We start from the raw sequence: 16,721 nt of genomic DNA, 5'->3' as shown, positions 1-16,721 counted from the left end.
TGGAATGGCATGCCTCATCTCAGCTATCTTGTGAACTGCAGCACTTTTTTTTGTTGGCATCTTGCTTTGCTGACTCAGCTGGTTTCGCACAGCCTTTGGCTTGAGGGCACTGCATTGGCTCTTTCATCAAAGCCAAACCCTGTTGCGCCATCCGCGAGTTCCCGCCCCGTCTCCATGGAGACGACTACCCCCCCCCCCCTCCCCCCACACACACACACACACACACACAGAGTTCTACCTGGGCTCCGCCCTGCGGGTGACCCGCCCCCTCTCTCGGGGTGGGGCTGCTCACCTGTGCTCGCGGATAGGAGCCTCGCCCAGGTGAGGGAAGGGTGGAGCGGCACAGACAGAGGCAAAAAGCTGGCAGCGGAGTTCGAGGGAAAGCAGGAGGTAGTTTGCAGAGAGAGCAACAAGGGACGAGAAAGGAGGGGGAAAAAGTTGTTTAACTTTGAGTTATTGAGTGCAGAAAAACTTTTTTTTAAACTGCGTAGAAATTTTCCACATTTTCTTGCACACGTAAACAGACTTTTAAACAGAATTCCCCTCTCTCCGGAAGACGAGGGCAACTAAATCCTCGAATTGCTCTCCCATAAAAGTGAAGGAGTGAACTTGCGCCGATCCAGTTGAAGTGCAATGGCGGCGCGGGGTCAGCGAGTGGTCTTTCTCCTCACCTCCCTCCTCCTGGTAAGATGTTTCATTCACTTTCTTCTCAAAATATGATTTAAAAAAAAAAGTTATTCCTTTTCGCTTAAACGTGGCGTTTTGTTGCGCTTTTACGGGGAAATTTGTAGCCGAGCAGAAAGTCTGAGAAAATTAACATTAAATAGTTTACAACCAAAAAAAATCTTCACAGACCAGGAATGGAGAGACTTTTAAGAGCGAGCTAAATCTTCAACATTTCGTCGTCTTTATTTTTAAGTGTTATGTGCTTGTATTTTTTTTTAACGTAAAATGAAGTGAATGAATCGGGTCCTGTTTGAGGTTTCTTTTAGAAACTCTTGTTTTGAAAAGGTAACTTATTGACTTTTAAAATAAACCCAGCTTGTGAGATGTAACCGGGCATTCACTTAACTGCTGCTTGTGATCTAATTTGTTTCCTTATTTTCCTACCTATCCACTCTTCAAAATTCACATCACTATGTGTGTTGCAACGCTTTTGACTTCTTGACCTCCTGGGTTGCTATGCCAATACATTTCTTTAAAAAGAAGTCATACATTAAATGAGCTTGCAATGTGCCTTAACTCTGCCTTGTGTTCAGATTTTGCAGGAGGTTGCTACACACTGCCCTAACACAGTTTCTGTTTTGATGAATGTTTGGAAAGAATAGACATGTTATACATTTTTGCCCCTGGAAAATAAAATTTGCAACTCCTGGAATCTCTCAGTATTAACATTTCTGATTTTGTTGCATTGGCTTGTGAAATAATTTTGAGATTCACTTTTTAAAAAAAATCCATATTCTCTGAATTGGGAGGAGGTTTCCTATAATCTATTTTGTTTCTGACTTGGTTGCTGTTTAAATATTTAATTATTTTTTGGTGTTTGCTATGTTTATACTTAGTGCTGAAATTTGGTTTGCCTGTGAATCATGTAACTTGTGTTTTTATTTTAAATGGATAGCTATAGTTGATTAACTTGTTTAGGCTCTCCGTTCTGTTTCTGACGCAATTGCTGTTGATCTTAGCTAAATATTATAGTTGCTTGACATGTGACATACTGATACTAGGGGCTGGATTTTCCCCCAGGCTTCAGGATCAAATTGCTGTCCTAAGCTTGTACTTGCCCACAGTGAGACTAGGGATGCAGTCTGCTGGGAGATGGCTCCCTAGTTGGCTTCCTCTATGCTTGCTTTCCTGTTGAGAATGGTGGGTGAACTTCCTGCTACGTGCCCAGAGAGCTGGCAGTCCTGGAGTCTCACCGGTCCCACTGGGATAAGTGGATGCTGCTGAGCCATCTCAATATGGAGGGTCCCTCAGAGGCTTTGATGAAATGCAAAAATGATGAGGGACAAAGTCAGTAGGCCCCTCGGAGTAGCGGATTAGCTTGCTGTGGGTGTGGCTTTTCATGTCTAGAGCTCCGTCATTGGGGAATGGAGCCTCTAGCTCCGATGGGGGCCCCCCATTGCACGCCCTGCCCATGGGGGCCATCCCCGTATGTGGTGGGGCACTACTCCATTGGCAAAGTACTGGCGCAGCTAGAAAATCTCACCTAATTGGGGCCTTAATTACCTGAATTGACTGCTCACCTCTGTGGAGTGGGCAGCTGATTTCCCCTTCCCATCCTTAGAAGTACTAAGCCCCCACCCCACCTCTTCTCCCCCCCCCCCCCCCCCCCCCCCCCTGCACTTCAGCAACTTCCAACACAGTCTCCACAGCGCCTGAAAAAATCAGATGTAAACTTGTTCTCATTTGTAGAAGCTCCATTTTTTTTGTCGAAGTAAATTTTGAGAAATGCAATGAGGGCCTGAGCATGTTCTTTCATCTAGCCACTATGACATCAAAATATTTCAATATATTTTCACTTAGTCTAGATTAAAAGTTTTCTGCCAACAGTAAATGTGATATTTCATAACTTTCATTTATTTTTACTGTTTTAGTTTTATTCAGATTTTTAAAAAGTATAATATAAAGTCTCTGGATTTTTTTTTTAACCATTAACCCATAATTTCCTAAAACTTAAACTTTGCTCTTTGAGAACCAAAACATTCAGCAGGTTATAAAGTCCTTCTGTATGTAGATTGGTGTTGTTTCTAAGCAATGTTTAATTTTTTTTTTCTGACAGATACTGATCTTATTAATGTAGAGATCCTAACAGCTGGGATTTAGCTGCTCTCTTTTTTTAAAAAAAAACAACAACAAAGCATCTTTAAAAATTTCATGGATATGAAATGTTTGTGTTTTTTAAAATCATGAAAGGGTCAGATAGAGTAAATAAAGAGAAACTAGTTCCAGTGGCTGAAGTGTTGATAATCAGGTGGTATGGATGATTGGCAACAGAACCAGAGGTGACATGAAAAAACCTTTTTTATCCAACTAGTAGTTCGGATTTGAAGTGCATTGTCTGATAGAGTGGTGCAAACAGATTCAAAAGGGAATTGGATAAATACTTGAGGGAGGTGAAAAATAGCTGGGATACGGTGAAAGTCCTTCTCCCCCCCAACTCTTAATTAAATTGGCTCTTTGAAAGAGCCAGTGCAGACTCGATGGGCCAAATGGTCATCTGTGCTATGCGGTTCTATTCTATTACATAAAATTCCTATATTACAGCAGTGACTACACCTTAAAGCTACCCACTTATCTGGAGTGCTTTGGGACATCCTGGTATCATGAATAGTGCTATATGAATACAAATCTCTTAAATATCTATACATGTTTGTAAATTGTTGCTTATTGAGTGCATGTGCATGCACTTTCTAGTTTTAGTTTGATACAGCACTGAAACAGGCCCATCGGCCCACCGAGTCTGTGCCGACCATCAACCACCCATTTATACTAATCCTACACTAATCCCATATTCCTACCACATCCCCACCTGTCCCTATATTTCCCTACCACCTACCCATACTGGGGGCAATTGCTAATGGCCAATTTACCTATCAACCTGCAAGTCTTTGGCATGTGGGAGGAAACTGGAGCACCCGGAGGAAACCCACGCAGACACAGGGAGAACTTGCAAACTCCACACAGGCAGTACCCGGAATTGAACCCAGGTCGCTGGAGCTATGAGGCTGCAGTGCTAACCACTGCGCCACTTTCCTCCAGGGATCAATAACTAGGATGGGTTGTAAGAGTTATGGACAGCTTTATTTTATAAAAGCAAAATACTGCGGATGCTGGAAATCTGAAACAAAAACAAGAAATGCTGGAGTCACTCAGCAGGTCTGGCAGCATCTGTGGAAAGAGAAGCTAACTCTGCTTCTCTTTCCACAGATGCTGCCAGACCTGCTGAGTGACTCCAGCTTTATTTTATAGTTTGCCACTGCATCTCTTGCAATTTTCCAAATTCTTAGACAAACAAGGAAAACTATAAACTTGAATTTTTTAATTTGTATTTTTGTGGGGGCAGGCATCTTGGTAGCAAATTTCACTTCTTGGAAAAATACACTTATTTTAAGATGTTGCTATTATTTCCTTAAATTGAGTGCAAAATTCTATTTTTATAAATTGTCCTGTTACTGGAATTTTTTTTCAGTTTACACTTGGCTTTGTGTTTTTTTTTAGTTTTGTCGTGAAAATTTTAGTTGACCCTGCATTCACAGTCTGGGGGAGCATATTCCAGATTTTTACTACTGTGTATGTGTGAAGTACTTCCTAGTTCACTCTGAAATGGACTAGCTCTAATTATAAGATTATACTCTGAGAGACTTGCTCACCTGAGGAAATTGCTTTTCTGTATTTACTCTATCATTTTAATCATCTCAATTAGATCACCCCTCAATCTTCTATAATCTAGGGAATACAGGCTAAGTTTATGCAACTTGTAAATTAGCCCTTTAAGCCCTGGTATCATTCTGGTGATACTGTACTCCATTCAAACCAGTATGTCTTTCCTGAGTTTCGCTGCCTGGAACTGAATGTGTATGCTTGATGGGGCCTGACCAGAGTAACGTGAAACAAAAGGGCAGTGGGCCCAAAGAGCACAAGCACGTCCAAGTTACTGTCTAACTCTCACACCAGTAGATATTGTGTGTTTGGATTTTCAGAAGGCGTTTGATAAAGTGCCACATAAAAGGTTATTGCACAAGATAGGAGCTCCAGGATATTGGGGGTAATGTGTTGGCATGGATTGAGGATTGGCTAACCCACACAAGGCAGAGAGTCAGGATCAATGGGTCTTTTTCTGGTTGGAAAGCCGTAACTAATGGGGTGCCACAAGGATCGGTCCTAGGGCTTCAGCTATTTACTATCTACATTAATGACTTAGAGGAAGGGACAGAGTGTAGTGTATCCAAAAATAGGTGGGAAGGCATGTTGTGATGAGGACGCAAAGAATCTGCAAAGGGATATAGATAGGTTAAGGTGAGTGGGCAAAAACTTGGCAGATGGTGTTCATTGTGGGAAAGTGTGAGGTCTTCCACTTTGGTAGGAAAAATAAAAAGGCAGATTATTATTTTAGATGGAGAAAGACTACAGAATACTGCAGTACAGAGGGATCAGGCTGGTGTTGTGCATGCGACACAGAAGGTTAGCATGTAGGTGCAGCACGTAATTAGGAAGGCAAATGGAATTTTGGCCTTTATTGCTAGGGGGTTAGAGTTTAAAAATAGGGAAGTCCTATTACAACTGTATAGGGTGCTGGTGAGGCCACACCTGGAGTACTGTGTACAGTTTTGGTCCCCGTATTTAAAGAAGGATTTACTAGCATTGGAGGCAGTTCAGAAAAGGTTCACTAGGCTGATTCCTGGGATGAAGGAGTTGTCTTATCAGAATGGCTAAACAGGTTAGGCCTTTATTCATTGGAATTTAGAAGAATGAGAGGTGATCTTATAGAAACATGTAAGATTTTAAGGGGGCTTGACAGGGTAGATGTTGAGAAGATGTTTCCTCTAGTGGGGGAATCTCGAACTAGGGGACATAGTTACAGAATAAGGGGGCACACATTTAAAACTTGAGATGCGAAGGAATTTCTTCTGAGGGTGGTGAATCTTTGGAATTCTCTGCCTCAGAGTTGTGGAGGCTAGGTCACAAGATGTATTTAAGGAGGAGGTAGATAGATTTTTGAAATCTCGGAGTCGAGGGTTAGGCGGAGCAGGCCCGAAAGAGGAGTTGACGCCTGGGACATATCGGCCATGATCTTATTGAATGGCAGGGCAGGCTTGAGGGGCTGAATGACCTACTCCTGCTCCTATTTATTATGTTCACACCATCCTGAATTAGAAACATATCACCATTTCTTGTTGCTGGGCCAAAAAACCTGGAACTCTGCACCTGACTGCACTGTGGCTGCACCTTCACATGGACTGTAGAGATTCAGGAAGGCGGGTCACTATTAACTTCTGGAGTAATTAGGGATGGGCAATAAATGCTAGCCTTACTTCAATGCCCCCCATCCTGTGAATGAAGGAAATGAAACATTCCTCAGTTTTGTATTCCAGTACCCTTGACATAGCTGGCATTCAGTTAGCCTTTTTGTACGCTTTACTCAAGTCATCCTCAGCCAAATCTGCAAATGCTGTATTATCAGGCAGTAGTCGGGGTGGCAACTTTAGAATGGTACACTTTCCAAATTCTTCTCTCCCCATCCCTTTGCACTTGGAGCTGGCCATAAACTTCTCTCGCTCCTACAAGTGAAACATTTCGAACTTTATATTAAAATGGCAGAACCTGGTTAAACATAATGCAAGATTATGGAAAGATTTTGACTCCGTTCACTCCAGGTTGGTCATTGTACTATGTTGAACCTGACATTTCAGGATTGTGAGGGGAGTGAGGACTTGGCAATAGACCAAAAGTTGGTTTGAAGACTGCAATTAATATAAAATGAAAGATTAGGTTTACTTAAACAAATTACTGCAAGGATGTTGGGAGCTCTTTCAATTTGCCAGGACATCCCTCATTAAAAAATGTAACGAAAATTCCTTCTTTATCACGACAACAAATTGTGCCATAGATGGACAATTTATAAACGTTCAGCAGAACGATGCTATCTCTTGTTTCTCCCCCAAAAAAATTACAAATTCTAGCCTTTAGGTTGCTCTATCCAGTGCCCCAAAGGATCATGGGCATCTCTCCCCATTAGAGAGCCACAGTTGCTGTATAGCTTAAGGGTCACCACTCCTCAAGCATGGGACAAGCTGAGGAGGCAGGCCTCCATGACCTACCACAGCTGGTACGAGAATTGAACACACTGTTGGCATCTTTCTGCATCATCCTCCTTGAGGTGAGGACTCTATTTAATAACAGCTAAATCTGAGTGGTGCATAAACCAAATTTTTAGACGTTGAATTGAACTGGCAACCTTTCATTACTTCTGTGTTAAATTTCACTGTGCATTAAATGTATATGAATGATATGGTTTACTTGACTGCTAATGCCATTTTCTTACATGCACCATATGCAATACATTATATTTAACAGAAGAGTTGGTCCTGTGCCCATTGGAGTTTAGAAGAATGAGGTGATCTTATTGAAACATATAAGATCCGAAGGGGACTTGGCAGGGTGGATGCTGTGCGGATGTTTCACCTTATGAGAGAGGCTAGAACCAGGGACGTGGTGTAAAAATAACCGGTCTCCCATTTAATATGGAGATAAGGTGACTTTTTTTTTTTGAGTGCCATTGGTCTGTGGAATTAGCTTCCGCAGTAGAGGCTGGACTAATTTTTTATATGTTCAAGGCTGAGTCACGTACATTCTTGACAAGGGAGTCAAGTGTTATGGGGGCAAACAGGAAAGTCGGATTGAGGCCGCAATCAGATCAACCATGATCCTATCGAATGGCAGAGCAGGCTCGAGGGGCCGAATGGGCTACTGCTGTTCCTAATTCGTTTATTCGTATTAGCCAAATGGATGCTATGACTCAGCTTGGTCGAAGTAAGATTAATGAACAGCAGTTATCTACCCTTATTCCATCCAGTCATATTTTCCCACAATATTGCTTATTTGCTGTCTCTGATCTCCAGTCTTTGTGTGTTTTTAAAGGTATGTGCACTGCTGGTCATTTTTCCCCCTACTCCTATCGCAGTGACCTATGTGCAATAAGAATGCCTCATCTACGCATCGTGTGTGCTCTTATAACCTTGTTTAGGATTATGTGTATTTTAATCTTTTATACTTCATAGAATAGTACAGCACCGGAGGAGGCCATTTAGCCCATCAAGCCCATGCTCGCTCTTTTGAAGAGCAATCTAGTTAGTCCCATGTCCCAGCAATTTTTTTCCCTTTGAGAATTTATCCAATTTATTTTCTTTTGAAAGCTACTATTGAATCTGTTTCCATGTCTCTTTCGGGCAGTGGATTTCAAATCCTAATCTCTGATTGCCTTTTTTTCTAAATCTGGTTATTTCCATTGAAAACCGAATAAAGGCAGAGGAATTATCTTAAATCTTTCATGATTTTATAAGGATGTTACTGATCTCCTGTCTCCAGCTCTGATGAGTTCATAGTGAAAATGTTGTTCTGATTTTTCTCTGAATAATCTTTTAATACAATATGAAAAAAACAAACTGGAAGTAATCAACATACTTCTCTTCACAATAACAAATCTATTCAAATTCCTATCAATCTTCTGTTGGCCTTCTCTGCTCTAAGGAGAACAAGCCTAGCTTTTCTAGTCTATCCACTTAACTATAATCCACAGAACCTTTCTAATAGTTGATCTAATCTAAAATGAATTCCTTGTGTCTGCTTTAGAGGTCTTATTGCAAACTGCTGTCTTTGTGGTTAAAAAGCTGACTTGTAGATACTGAAATATATAAACTCCAAAAAAGAAGCTGTTTAGTTTCAACAGATAAGATGGTGGGAGAGATTTAAAATTTGCCCATAAGTAGCGTATTTTTCACCTCTCTAAACTGGAGAGGTATTTCGGAAAGATTCTAATATTTCTCATGCTCCGTGATAGATTCTTCTTTTAGAGAAGTGAAGTAAGTTTTTCACACGTATTTTTCCATTTGACGTTTCTCAATGTTGCTTTAAATAAGAACAGATTTTAAGTACTGTTCAGAAAATCAGAACGTTTTGAACATGAGATTATCAGAGTTGGATTTGGGAGATGAGTAAAACCCTTTAATATGTCAGAACAAAACGTGGGGGGAGGAGTAGTGGAGAACAAGATAAAACAATCAAGTGTTGCAAATTTTGAATCCTCAAGCATCAATCAAACACTGAGCAGGGCCTTTAGAACCCCTTTGAACCTGTGGTATTGGAATTGAGTGGGTAACGTCAAGAATATCTCCAAAGAAATGAAGCTGCTTAAATTCAACAAAACATTGTTCAAGTGGCTCGGCTGGGGAAAGGTGCAAACATTAAAAAGGTAAAACTGGGAGTACAGGTGATATGAAATAAAATAGAAAATTCTGAATGTGCTCGAAGGGGTGACCTGATTGAGATCTTTAAGATAATAAAAGAGTTTGATGGGGTGGTTGTAGAGAAGATATTTACACTTGAGGGGGAGACCAGCACCGGGGGCCATAAATATTGTCACTCTTCAATCCAGCAGGGAATTCAGGAGAAACTTCTTTGCCCAGAGAGTGGTGAGAATGTGGAACTTGCTACCAAGGGGAGTGGTTCAGGTGATGACCATAGATGCAGTTAAAGGGAAGCTAGATAAACAGATGTGAGAGGGGGAGGAATAGAAGGATATTCTGGTCAGGTTAGATGAAGTAGGCTGGGCGAATGTTCTTGTGAAGCATAAGCACAGGCATGGAGCTGTTGGTCTGAGCAGCCTGTTTCTGTGCTGTAGTGTAATATCCCTCTTGTGGACCAGACTGGAGGGACTGAATGGCCGACTCCTGTTCCTATGTAATCCCCACATCCTTGGCATCCCCTGCTCCAAAGAAAATGGAGGAGCTGTCTTTTAAAAAAAAAAAAGTTTTTAAATTGAGTGTTTATACAGGGGTTGCAGTGCATCGAGGAGGGGGATTAAATAATCTATATCCTGTGGTGAGATTGACTTCCCAATTCCAACTAATAGTGAAGTAAAGAGTGTAAATAGCAGGCCGAGAGTTAATCTGACAAGTGTGCGCTTGCTCATCACCCCCCTGGCACCCCCCCCCCCCCCCCCCCCCCCAAATGTGAGCATATGTAGTTTGGGAGGAAGTAGATACAAATGATCTCTTGCAGGAGGAGTGTTTGTTGAGTTCTGGGCAGCAAAGTAGGAAGAGGTGAATGACCAGATGTTGCAATGTAACTTGCCTGGGAAGGGCGGCTGGAAGTTGAAGTGGTTAAGGAATGGATAAGGGTACTGTGAAGAGCATAGTCCCTTTAGAAGGAAAATAGGGCCAAGTGTATTGATCTTGTGAATGCAGAGGCTGATGGGTGAGAGATGAGAACCAGGAGGACCCTGGAGTGAGTGTAGTCATAGGAAATGGGATAGATACAGTAAGGAGCTGAAGAAAAAATGACATTTCAGAGGTTCAAGTTCAGAAGTAGTTATCAATGCAGATGTGGGACAGAGAAGAAAATGGAGTCTTTATGTAAAGTTAGTGGTGGATGCAGCATAATCTAGATAGTTGTAGAAATCTATGGGCTTGGAGGGACAGAAGCAAATATGCAAATGTCTGCTAGGATAACTTGTATCTGTATTTTGGGAAGGAGATTTGAATAGGGTATAATGTTGAGGAACTAAGATTGCATGACTTGGGAGGCAAGATTCTGGTTAAACAGGCTTGGGAATGTATCCTGAGAGAGGTAAGAGGATAAATCATGTAGTTGGTGTTTAATCTTCGCTATGATGTCCTTCTGATGTGCTACTATGTCAATGCTCCCTTAACGACACTGGGTATACCCACATCACATGGACTGCAGCGGTTCAAAATCGCAACTCAATGCCGCCATCTTGGGTAATTGAGGATGGGCAATCAGTGACACCCCATCCTATGAAAAAATTAAAAAAACTTGGTGGCTTTGTATATTTTGGGATTGGAATTGAAGAATTGGATGATTACATTTTCAGAGCAAAATGGTAACTAAGGGGAGTGAAAAAACTAAGACAGTTGATATCGCATCATCAACTTTTGATGGAACAACTGATGGAAAAACAAAGGACTGAGGCCCAAGAGAATCCAGGCAGCTGCATCCAAAGATGATTCACAAAGGGCTTCCTCCTCGACAAAAAAAAGTGTAGCATAAAGTAAATTCAGCGTAATGTTTAACTATAAGATAGGAACTTGGAATGCCAGTTTGAGGTCAGGTCATACAGCCCTATTAATGAGGCTCTGCCACTCCCCAGTTACTAGCTTTGACGGATTCACACCTGAGATGTTAACCTGTCTTTGCTCTTTACGGATATTGATCAGATGGCATGCTTTCAGTGTTTGTTTTTATTTTTATTTCCAGCATTTTGTTCACTTTTTAAAATATGATATCAAATAGTTACCGTAAAAATGGTGTATTGTACCTTGTATTTTATGTCCAAGTTTACAATGAAGTATTTAAATAGATTCAATTTACTTTGCAACGTACATTTGATCAGCTATGGATTGTAAATTTTATTTTTTTTAGATGTTCACAAGGTTTGGAGATGCTTGCGTCAGCAATCCCATTGTTGTCATTCTGCAGAGTCATGAGATTAAAGCAAATCAAGTGCTTTCAAAAGGTAATGTAGCTCTGCTTCCAGGTTCGTTTGTTAATTCTGACCTCTTGCACATTCCCAAATTTAATGGCTCCACCATTGGTGGTTGGGCTTTCTGCTGCCTATGTCCTAAGCTCCGGAATTTCCTCCTTAAATCTCTCCACCTCTCCTCCTTTTCAGATACTCCTTTTGGTCACCTGTCCTAATAGCTCCTATGTCGCTCAGTGTAAAGTTTTGTTCAACTTGTCTGTGAAGTGCATTGAAATGTTTTGCCACCTGTTTTAGCTGTGCAATATAAATGCAAGTTGTTATGGTGGCAGAGGCGAAGATGAGAGTGTGTCTTAGTGTCAAGGTGGAGAGAGTCTCTTAATTAGTGCCATAGAATTTGAAACTCCCAGGTCACTCCTGAATGCCTCTTTTCAGAAAGAGGATCGTTGTTTAAGCGGGTCCAGGAGATAAATATTATAATAGAGGAAGCTTAAATCAAATCCCAAATTAAATGTTTTTACTGTGATGCACAAAATTCTACATGTTGGTACATATCAATTTTGATACAATTAAGAATAATGGGCTGGGTTGAAAATACATTTTTTTAACAAGTTAACAGGTCCAAATCCCTCCATGGCCTCATCACTCCTTATCTCTGTAATCTTCTGTGCCCCACAACCCTTTTGAGATATCTGCACTCATCTAATTCTGGCCTCCTTGAGCATCCCCGATTTTCCGCAATTGGTGGCTGTGCCTTTAAATGCTGAGGCCTTAAGCTCTGGTATTCCTTCCCTACATCTCTCAATCTCTGTACCTCACTTTTTCCTCCTTTAACACGCTTCTTAAAACCTACCTCTTTGACCAAGCTTTTGGTCATCTGACCTAATATCCCCTTATTAGGCTCGGTGTCAAATTTTGTTTTATAACACTGCTGTGAAGCATCCTGGAACATTTTATTATGTTAAAGGTGCTATAAATATAAGTTGTTGAGTCCAGACAGTAGCTATAGATGGGAAACTCTTTTCCTACCAGCAGGATTTTCTACATGTAATGGGTGTTAACCTCATCACCCGCATTTGGATGCAAGTATCCCACTCGATGCCAGTCCAGTATCTGAGGCTGGAGTTCTGATCTCTTGCTCTGTGGAGTTGCAGTGGGAGAGAGGTGGGGTGAGTTTACTCCACTTTTGTCTGACACGCATATCCCACTGGATGTCAAGTCGATATTCAGAGACTGGAGCTCTCGTCTCTGCTCAGTGGTGGGGGGAGTGGCTGTGGGGGAGCTTTCAATATGTTTCAGTTAATGTTTTACATAGACACAGAAGACCTATGGTTCATGTATCGGTGGGTATAACTGCTGCCTCTGAGTCAGAAGGTTTTGGGCTCAAGTCTTGCAAGACCATTGCTTGTCATCCACATATCAGCTGGAGGCATAATGTAGCTTTAAAAGTCGAAGGAACTCTGCCTGTCGTCTTATTTTTCTCTTTCTTCGTGCTTCCCCTACCCATTTGTATTTGGTGATCACATTTTTGAAAATATTGTGATTTCATAGAATAGTTACAGCACAGAAGGAGGCCATTTGGCCCTTCGTGTCCATGCCATCTCTCTACAAGAACAACTTGGCTAGATCCATTCACCAACCATTTCTCCATAGCTGTGCAGATTTTTTTCTTTGGATAATTACCCTTTTTGAAAGCCTCGGTTGGTTCTGTCTCCACCACACTCCACATATTTAAGAAAAAAAAAAAGTTTTTACTCATGTCGTCTTTTTATTTTGGTTCTTTTTGCTATTCATTTTAAATTGGTGTCCTCTGGTCATTGATCTTTCCGCCAACGGAAACCGTTTCTTTCAGTCTACTCCCTAGACCCCTCATGATTTTGAACAATTCTGTTCAATCTCCTCTTGACCTTCCCTTCTCTAAGTGTTGGAAAATGGGATTAGAATAGTTAGGTGCTTGATGGCCGGCACAGACACAATGGGCTGAAGGGCCTGTTTCTGTGCTGTATAACTCTGACTCTAAGAACAACCCTAGCTTCCACATTTATCCACATAACTGAAGTCCCTCATCCCTGGAATCATTCAAATCTTTTCTGCACCCTCTCTCTAATACCTTAACATCCTTTTTTCTAAAATATGGTAACAAGAATTGAACACAGTACTCTAGTTGAGGCCGCACCAGTGTTTATTAAAGATTTGCTACAAGTTCCTTGCTTTGTATTCTACGCCTCGACTTATGAAGCCCAGGATCCAGCATGCCTTATTAACCCCTTTCTCAACCTGCCCGGCCACCTTCAATGATTTGTGTACGTATACCCCCAGGCCCTTCCTCACGGTTCACAGCACTTTCAAGTTTTGTTTGATGTGCACATTTTGAAATTGTGCCCTGCACACCCAAGTCTGGGTCATTAATATAGATCAAGAAAAGTAGCCATCTTGGTACTGACCCCTGTGGAACCCCACTTTAGCTAGGCTGATGGAAGCAGTAGCAGTGAACAGTTGTTTGTCACTCAGCCAACTTCCTATCCAATGTGCCACTGTCCCTTTTTATTCCATTTAACTTTGCTAACAAGCCTGTTATGTGGCAATTTATCAAATGGTTTTTGGAAGTCCATGTACGCCATATCAACTGCATTACCCTCAATTCTTTCTTAGTGCAAAGTACTCATTTAAGGCCTCCAGGCATAAACCCCTGTTTTGGTCCCTAATTAGTCCCACTCTTCCTTTTTTACTATATTTGCTTTTTTTTTTACTATTTATGTGCCTGTCAAAGACTTTTGATTCCTTTTTTATGTTAGCTGTATTATTTCAGTAAGTAACTTCAAAGTGGGGTGGGTATCCATTTTGCACCTCCGAAACCAGTGTCCTGTACCACCTAGTAGGACGAGGGCAACAGTTGCTTGGGAACATCAATCACAGCTTGCAAGTTCCCCTCCAAGCCACACATTATCTTGACTTGGAACGATAATTTCTGTTCCTTCACTGTCGCTGTATCAAAATCCTGCAACTCCCACCCTAACAGTACACTGTGGGTGTACCTACATCCCAAGGACAGCAGTGGTTCAAGAAGGTAGCTCACGCCACCTTCTCGAGGGCAATTAAAGATGGGCAACAAACTTTGCCAGTGACGCCCACATCCAATGAAAGAATTTAAAAAAAATCTAATTTGGCTTTAAATCATATGAAATGATTAAAACTTTTTTATTAATGTTTGTCATTTTCCCATGAATTTTGAAAATAAGTGTGCCTATTAATCCCAATCTTCTATTCCATTCATCTTTAAGTATATTTGGTATTACTGTTTAATTGAATACTTCAAGCAGTTGTCTTGATTTGCTCTGAATGTGTTTTTTTTTGTATATACAGTAGATTTAGACCATTGTCAAAAGGACACATTGCAAATCAATACCACTGATCCCGATTTTGCTGTAAGGCTTGATGGCTCCTTGTATGCAACTCGTGATCTCTACATTACCGGTGAACAACGGACCTTTGACATTTGGCTGCAAGATTCGATAACAACAGAGAAGTCGATAACTAATGTTCTGTTGCTGTTTCAGCCGAATCCACAGGTGGGAAATTTGCTGCTCTTAATCCCCACCCCAATGATTTACGACAGTTATGCTCAGAAATGGTTAAATAATTTAGAATTTTTAACAATTTAATGCTGCTAAGTTCGGCAGTAGGCATCCTTTACAGCTGTTTTCTTTCTGTACCCTTCTTAGCTACACAAAAAGAAACCCATTTCTTCTACTGTTTTTGCATCCAGTAGATCATGTAACACAGGTGCTTTTCATGTGGGCAGTTCAATAGCCTGACTACTCCATACTGGCAGGGCTGTCTATGTACAATGGCCGTTGACCACTCTGCTCCTATTGGATGTGGATATCCCACTTGACTCTAGCCCAGTATTCGAGGCCAGAACTCTGACCTCCTGTTTGTTTGGGTTGCAGTAGGTGAGGGAAGAGTTTGTTCTGCTTTGCTCCTGTTTGACAGGGAACCCTCCATTGAATTTCAAACCACTGTTCAGAGACTGGAACTCTCGTCTCCACTCACAGGGCTTTTACTGTAATGCTTCATTGATATTTTTCTTAAACGTTAGTCGTACATCTGCTATGTTAGCCATGGCTCGGTGAATAGCGCTCTCCTCCTGGGTCTGGAGGCTGTGGGCTCGAGTCTCACTCCAGAGACTTCAGCTGACGCTTCAGGGAAATACTGAGGGAGTGCCGCACAATCAATGGTGCCGTCTTTCAGATGACCAAGGTTTCATCTGTCCTCTTGGGTGGATCTACAAGATCTCGTGGCGTTCTTGAAGGGTGCCATAGGTCTCCCTGGTGTCAATGGCAGTTTGTTTTGGCGAAGAAATGTTACCTGGTGGTTGAACTCATTGCTGTTTGTGAGGCCTAGCGTACAAATTGTTGGCACATTTTCTGCATTACAATTATTGCCGACTCTTTTCCCCCCCCAAATAAAATAATTAGCTGTAAAGCATTTTGGGACCTTCAGAGGTTGTGAAAGGCATTGTATAAATTTCTCTGTCCTCATGAACAGAATTAATGTTGCCTATCATGCTTAATATTCTTCAGTCAGTAGTAGGAAGGCCTGCTCGAGAGCGACGTGCAGCTATATTGCGACGTCAGAAGAGGCGGTGGAAGCCTCTTCCATTTACCGTCACTGAGAATTCCAATGGACCTTTTCCCCAGTATGTTCAAACTGTAAGTTGATATTTTTGTTACTTTTCTCCCTGGTTTCAAATTGAATATTATTAATTGTGCTCGACATTTTATTGACTCAATTCTTATCTTTTCAGATCAAGTCAGAGTTTGAGCAGAATTTTACATTGCTGTACAAAATAACTGGACAAGGAGTAACTCTTCCTCCATTGGGTTTATTCAGCATTAAACCCGAGAGTGGTAAAATATATGTGTTGAAACCTGTGGATCGTGAAGAATACCAACTGTTTAAAGTAAGTGTTTCTAATGGCCTTTTCTGCAGTTGCAGAGTAATTCAGCCATGAAGATGAGCTGCTTTTTCTTGAGCTGCAGATCTTCGACTGACTGATCTCGTCGCAACATATCTCGATGTGACAGCTCAGATTTTGTAGTCAGTGGTGAAGGAATGGCGCTTACAGTTTGTTACACTTACAGTTGCCAGCAGCAACACCCAATTTTCCACGTTTAAACAGTGCACGGATTCCGGAAATTGCTGTCCAATTTACTCCATCGTCTCCTTGTTGTAAACAGGAACATACAAATTCGGACCACTATCTTTTTCCGAGAAGGGGATAGTAGAATAGAACAGGTAGCTTATGGACCCATTAATCTAACCTCCGTTTTAGACTCCCACAGAATGCATTATCAGTGACTACTTAAAAATGCATTTGCTAATCAAGGACAGACAGCACTGATTTGTTCAAAACAAGTTATTAGTTTAATGGACCTATTAAAGAATCCATTAAATTATTAGTGGATGTCAGCTGTGGCTTGGGTATCATGTTTTCCCTTGA

At 41.4% G+C, this 16,721-nt stretch overlaps 1 protein-coding gene across 2 annotated transcripts in view; it reads left to right on the top strand.

Moving 5' to 3' along the window:
- The first annotated feature begins 208 nt into the window (after nt 1-208).
- Nucleotides 209-16,721, top strand: part of dsc2l (desmocollin 2 like) — a 50,498-nt gene continuing 33,985 nt past the window's right edge. The window contains exons 1-5 of one of the 2 annotated variants that reach the window (XM_068031130.1): nt 209-684; nt 11,161-11,254; nt 14,585-14,787; nt 15,802-15,930; nt 16,026-16,181. In XM_068031130.1, coding sequence (XP_067887231.1) covers nt 634-684; nt 11,161-11,254; nt 14,585-14,787; nt 15,802-15,930; nt 16,026-16,181 — 633 coding nt within the window. In that variant the 5' untranslated portion in view covers nt 209-633. Of the gene's footprint in view, nt 685-11,160; nt 11,255-14,581; nt 14,788-15,801; nt 15,931-16,025; nt 16,182-16,721 lie in introns of both variants that reach the window. The other variant, XM_068031128.1, reaches the window with a different exon arrangement.

This window comes from Heterodontus francisci, chromosome 5, assembly GCF_036365525.1.
Source record: "Heterodontus francisci isolate sHetFra1 chromosome 5, sHetFra1.hap1, whole genome shotgun sequence".
NCBI classification, from domain to species: Eukaryota; Metazoa; Chordata; class Chondrichthyes; order Heterodontiformes; family Heterodontidae; genus Heterodontus; species Heterodontus francisci.
The sequence above is the reverse complement of the archived record's forward strand: the minus strand, read 5'-3'. Positions and strand labels throughout refer to the sequence as shown.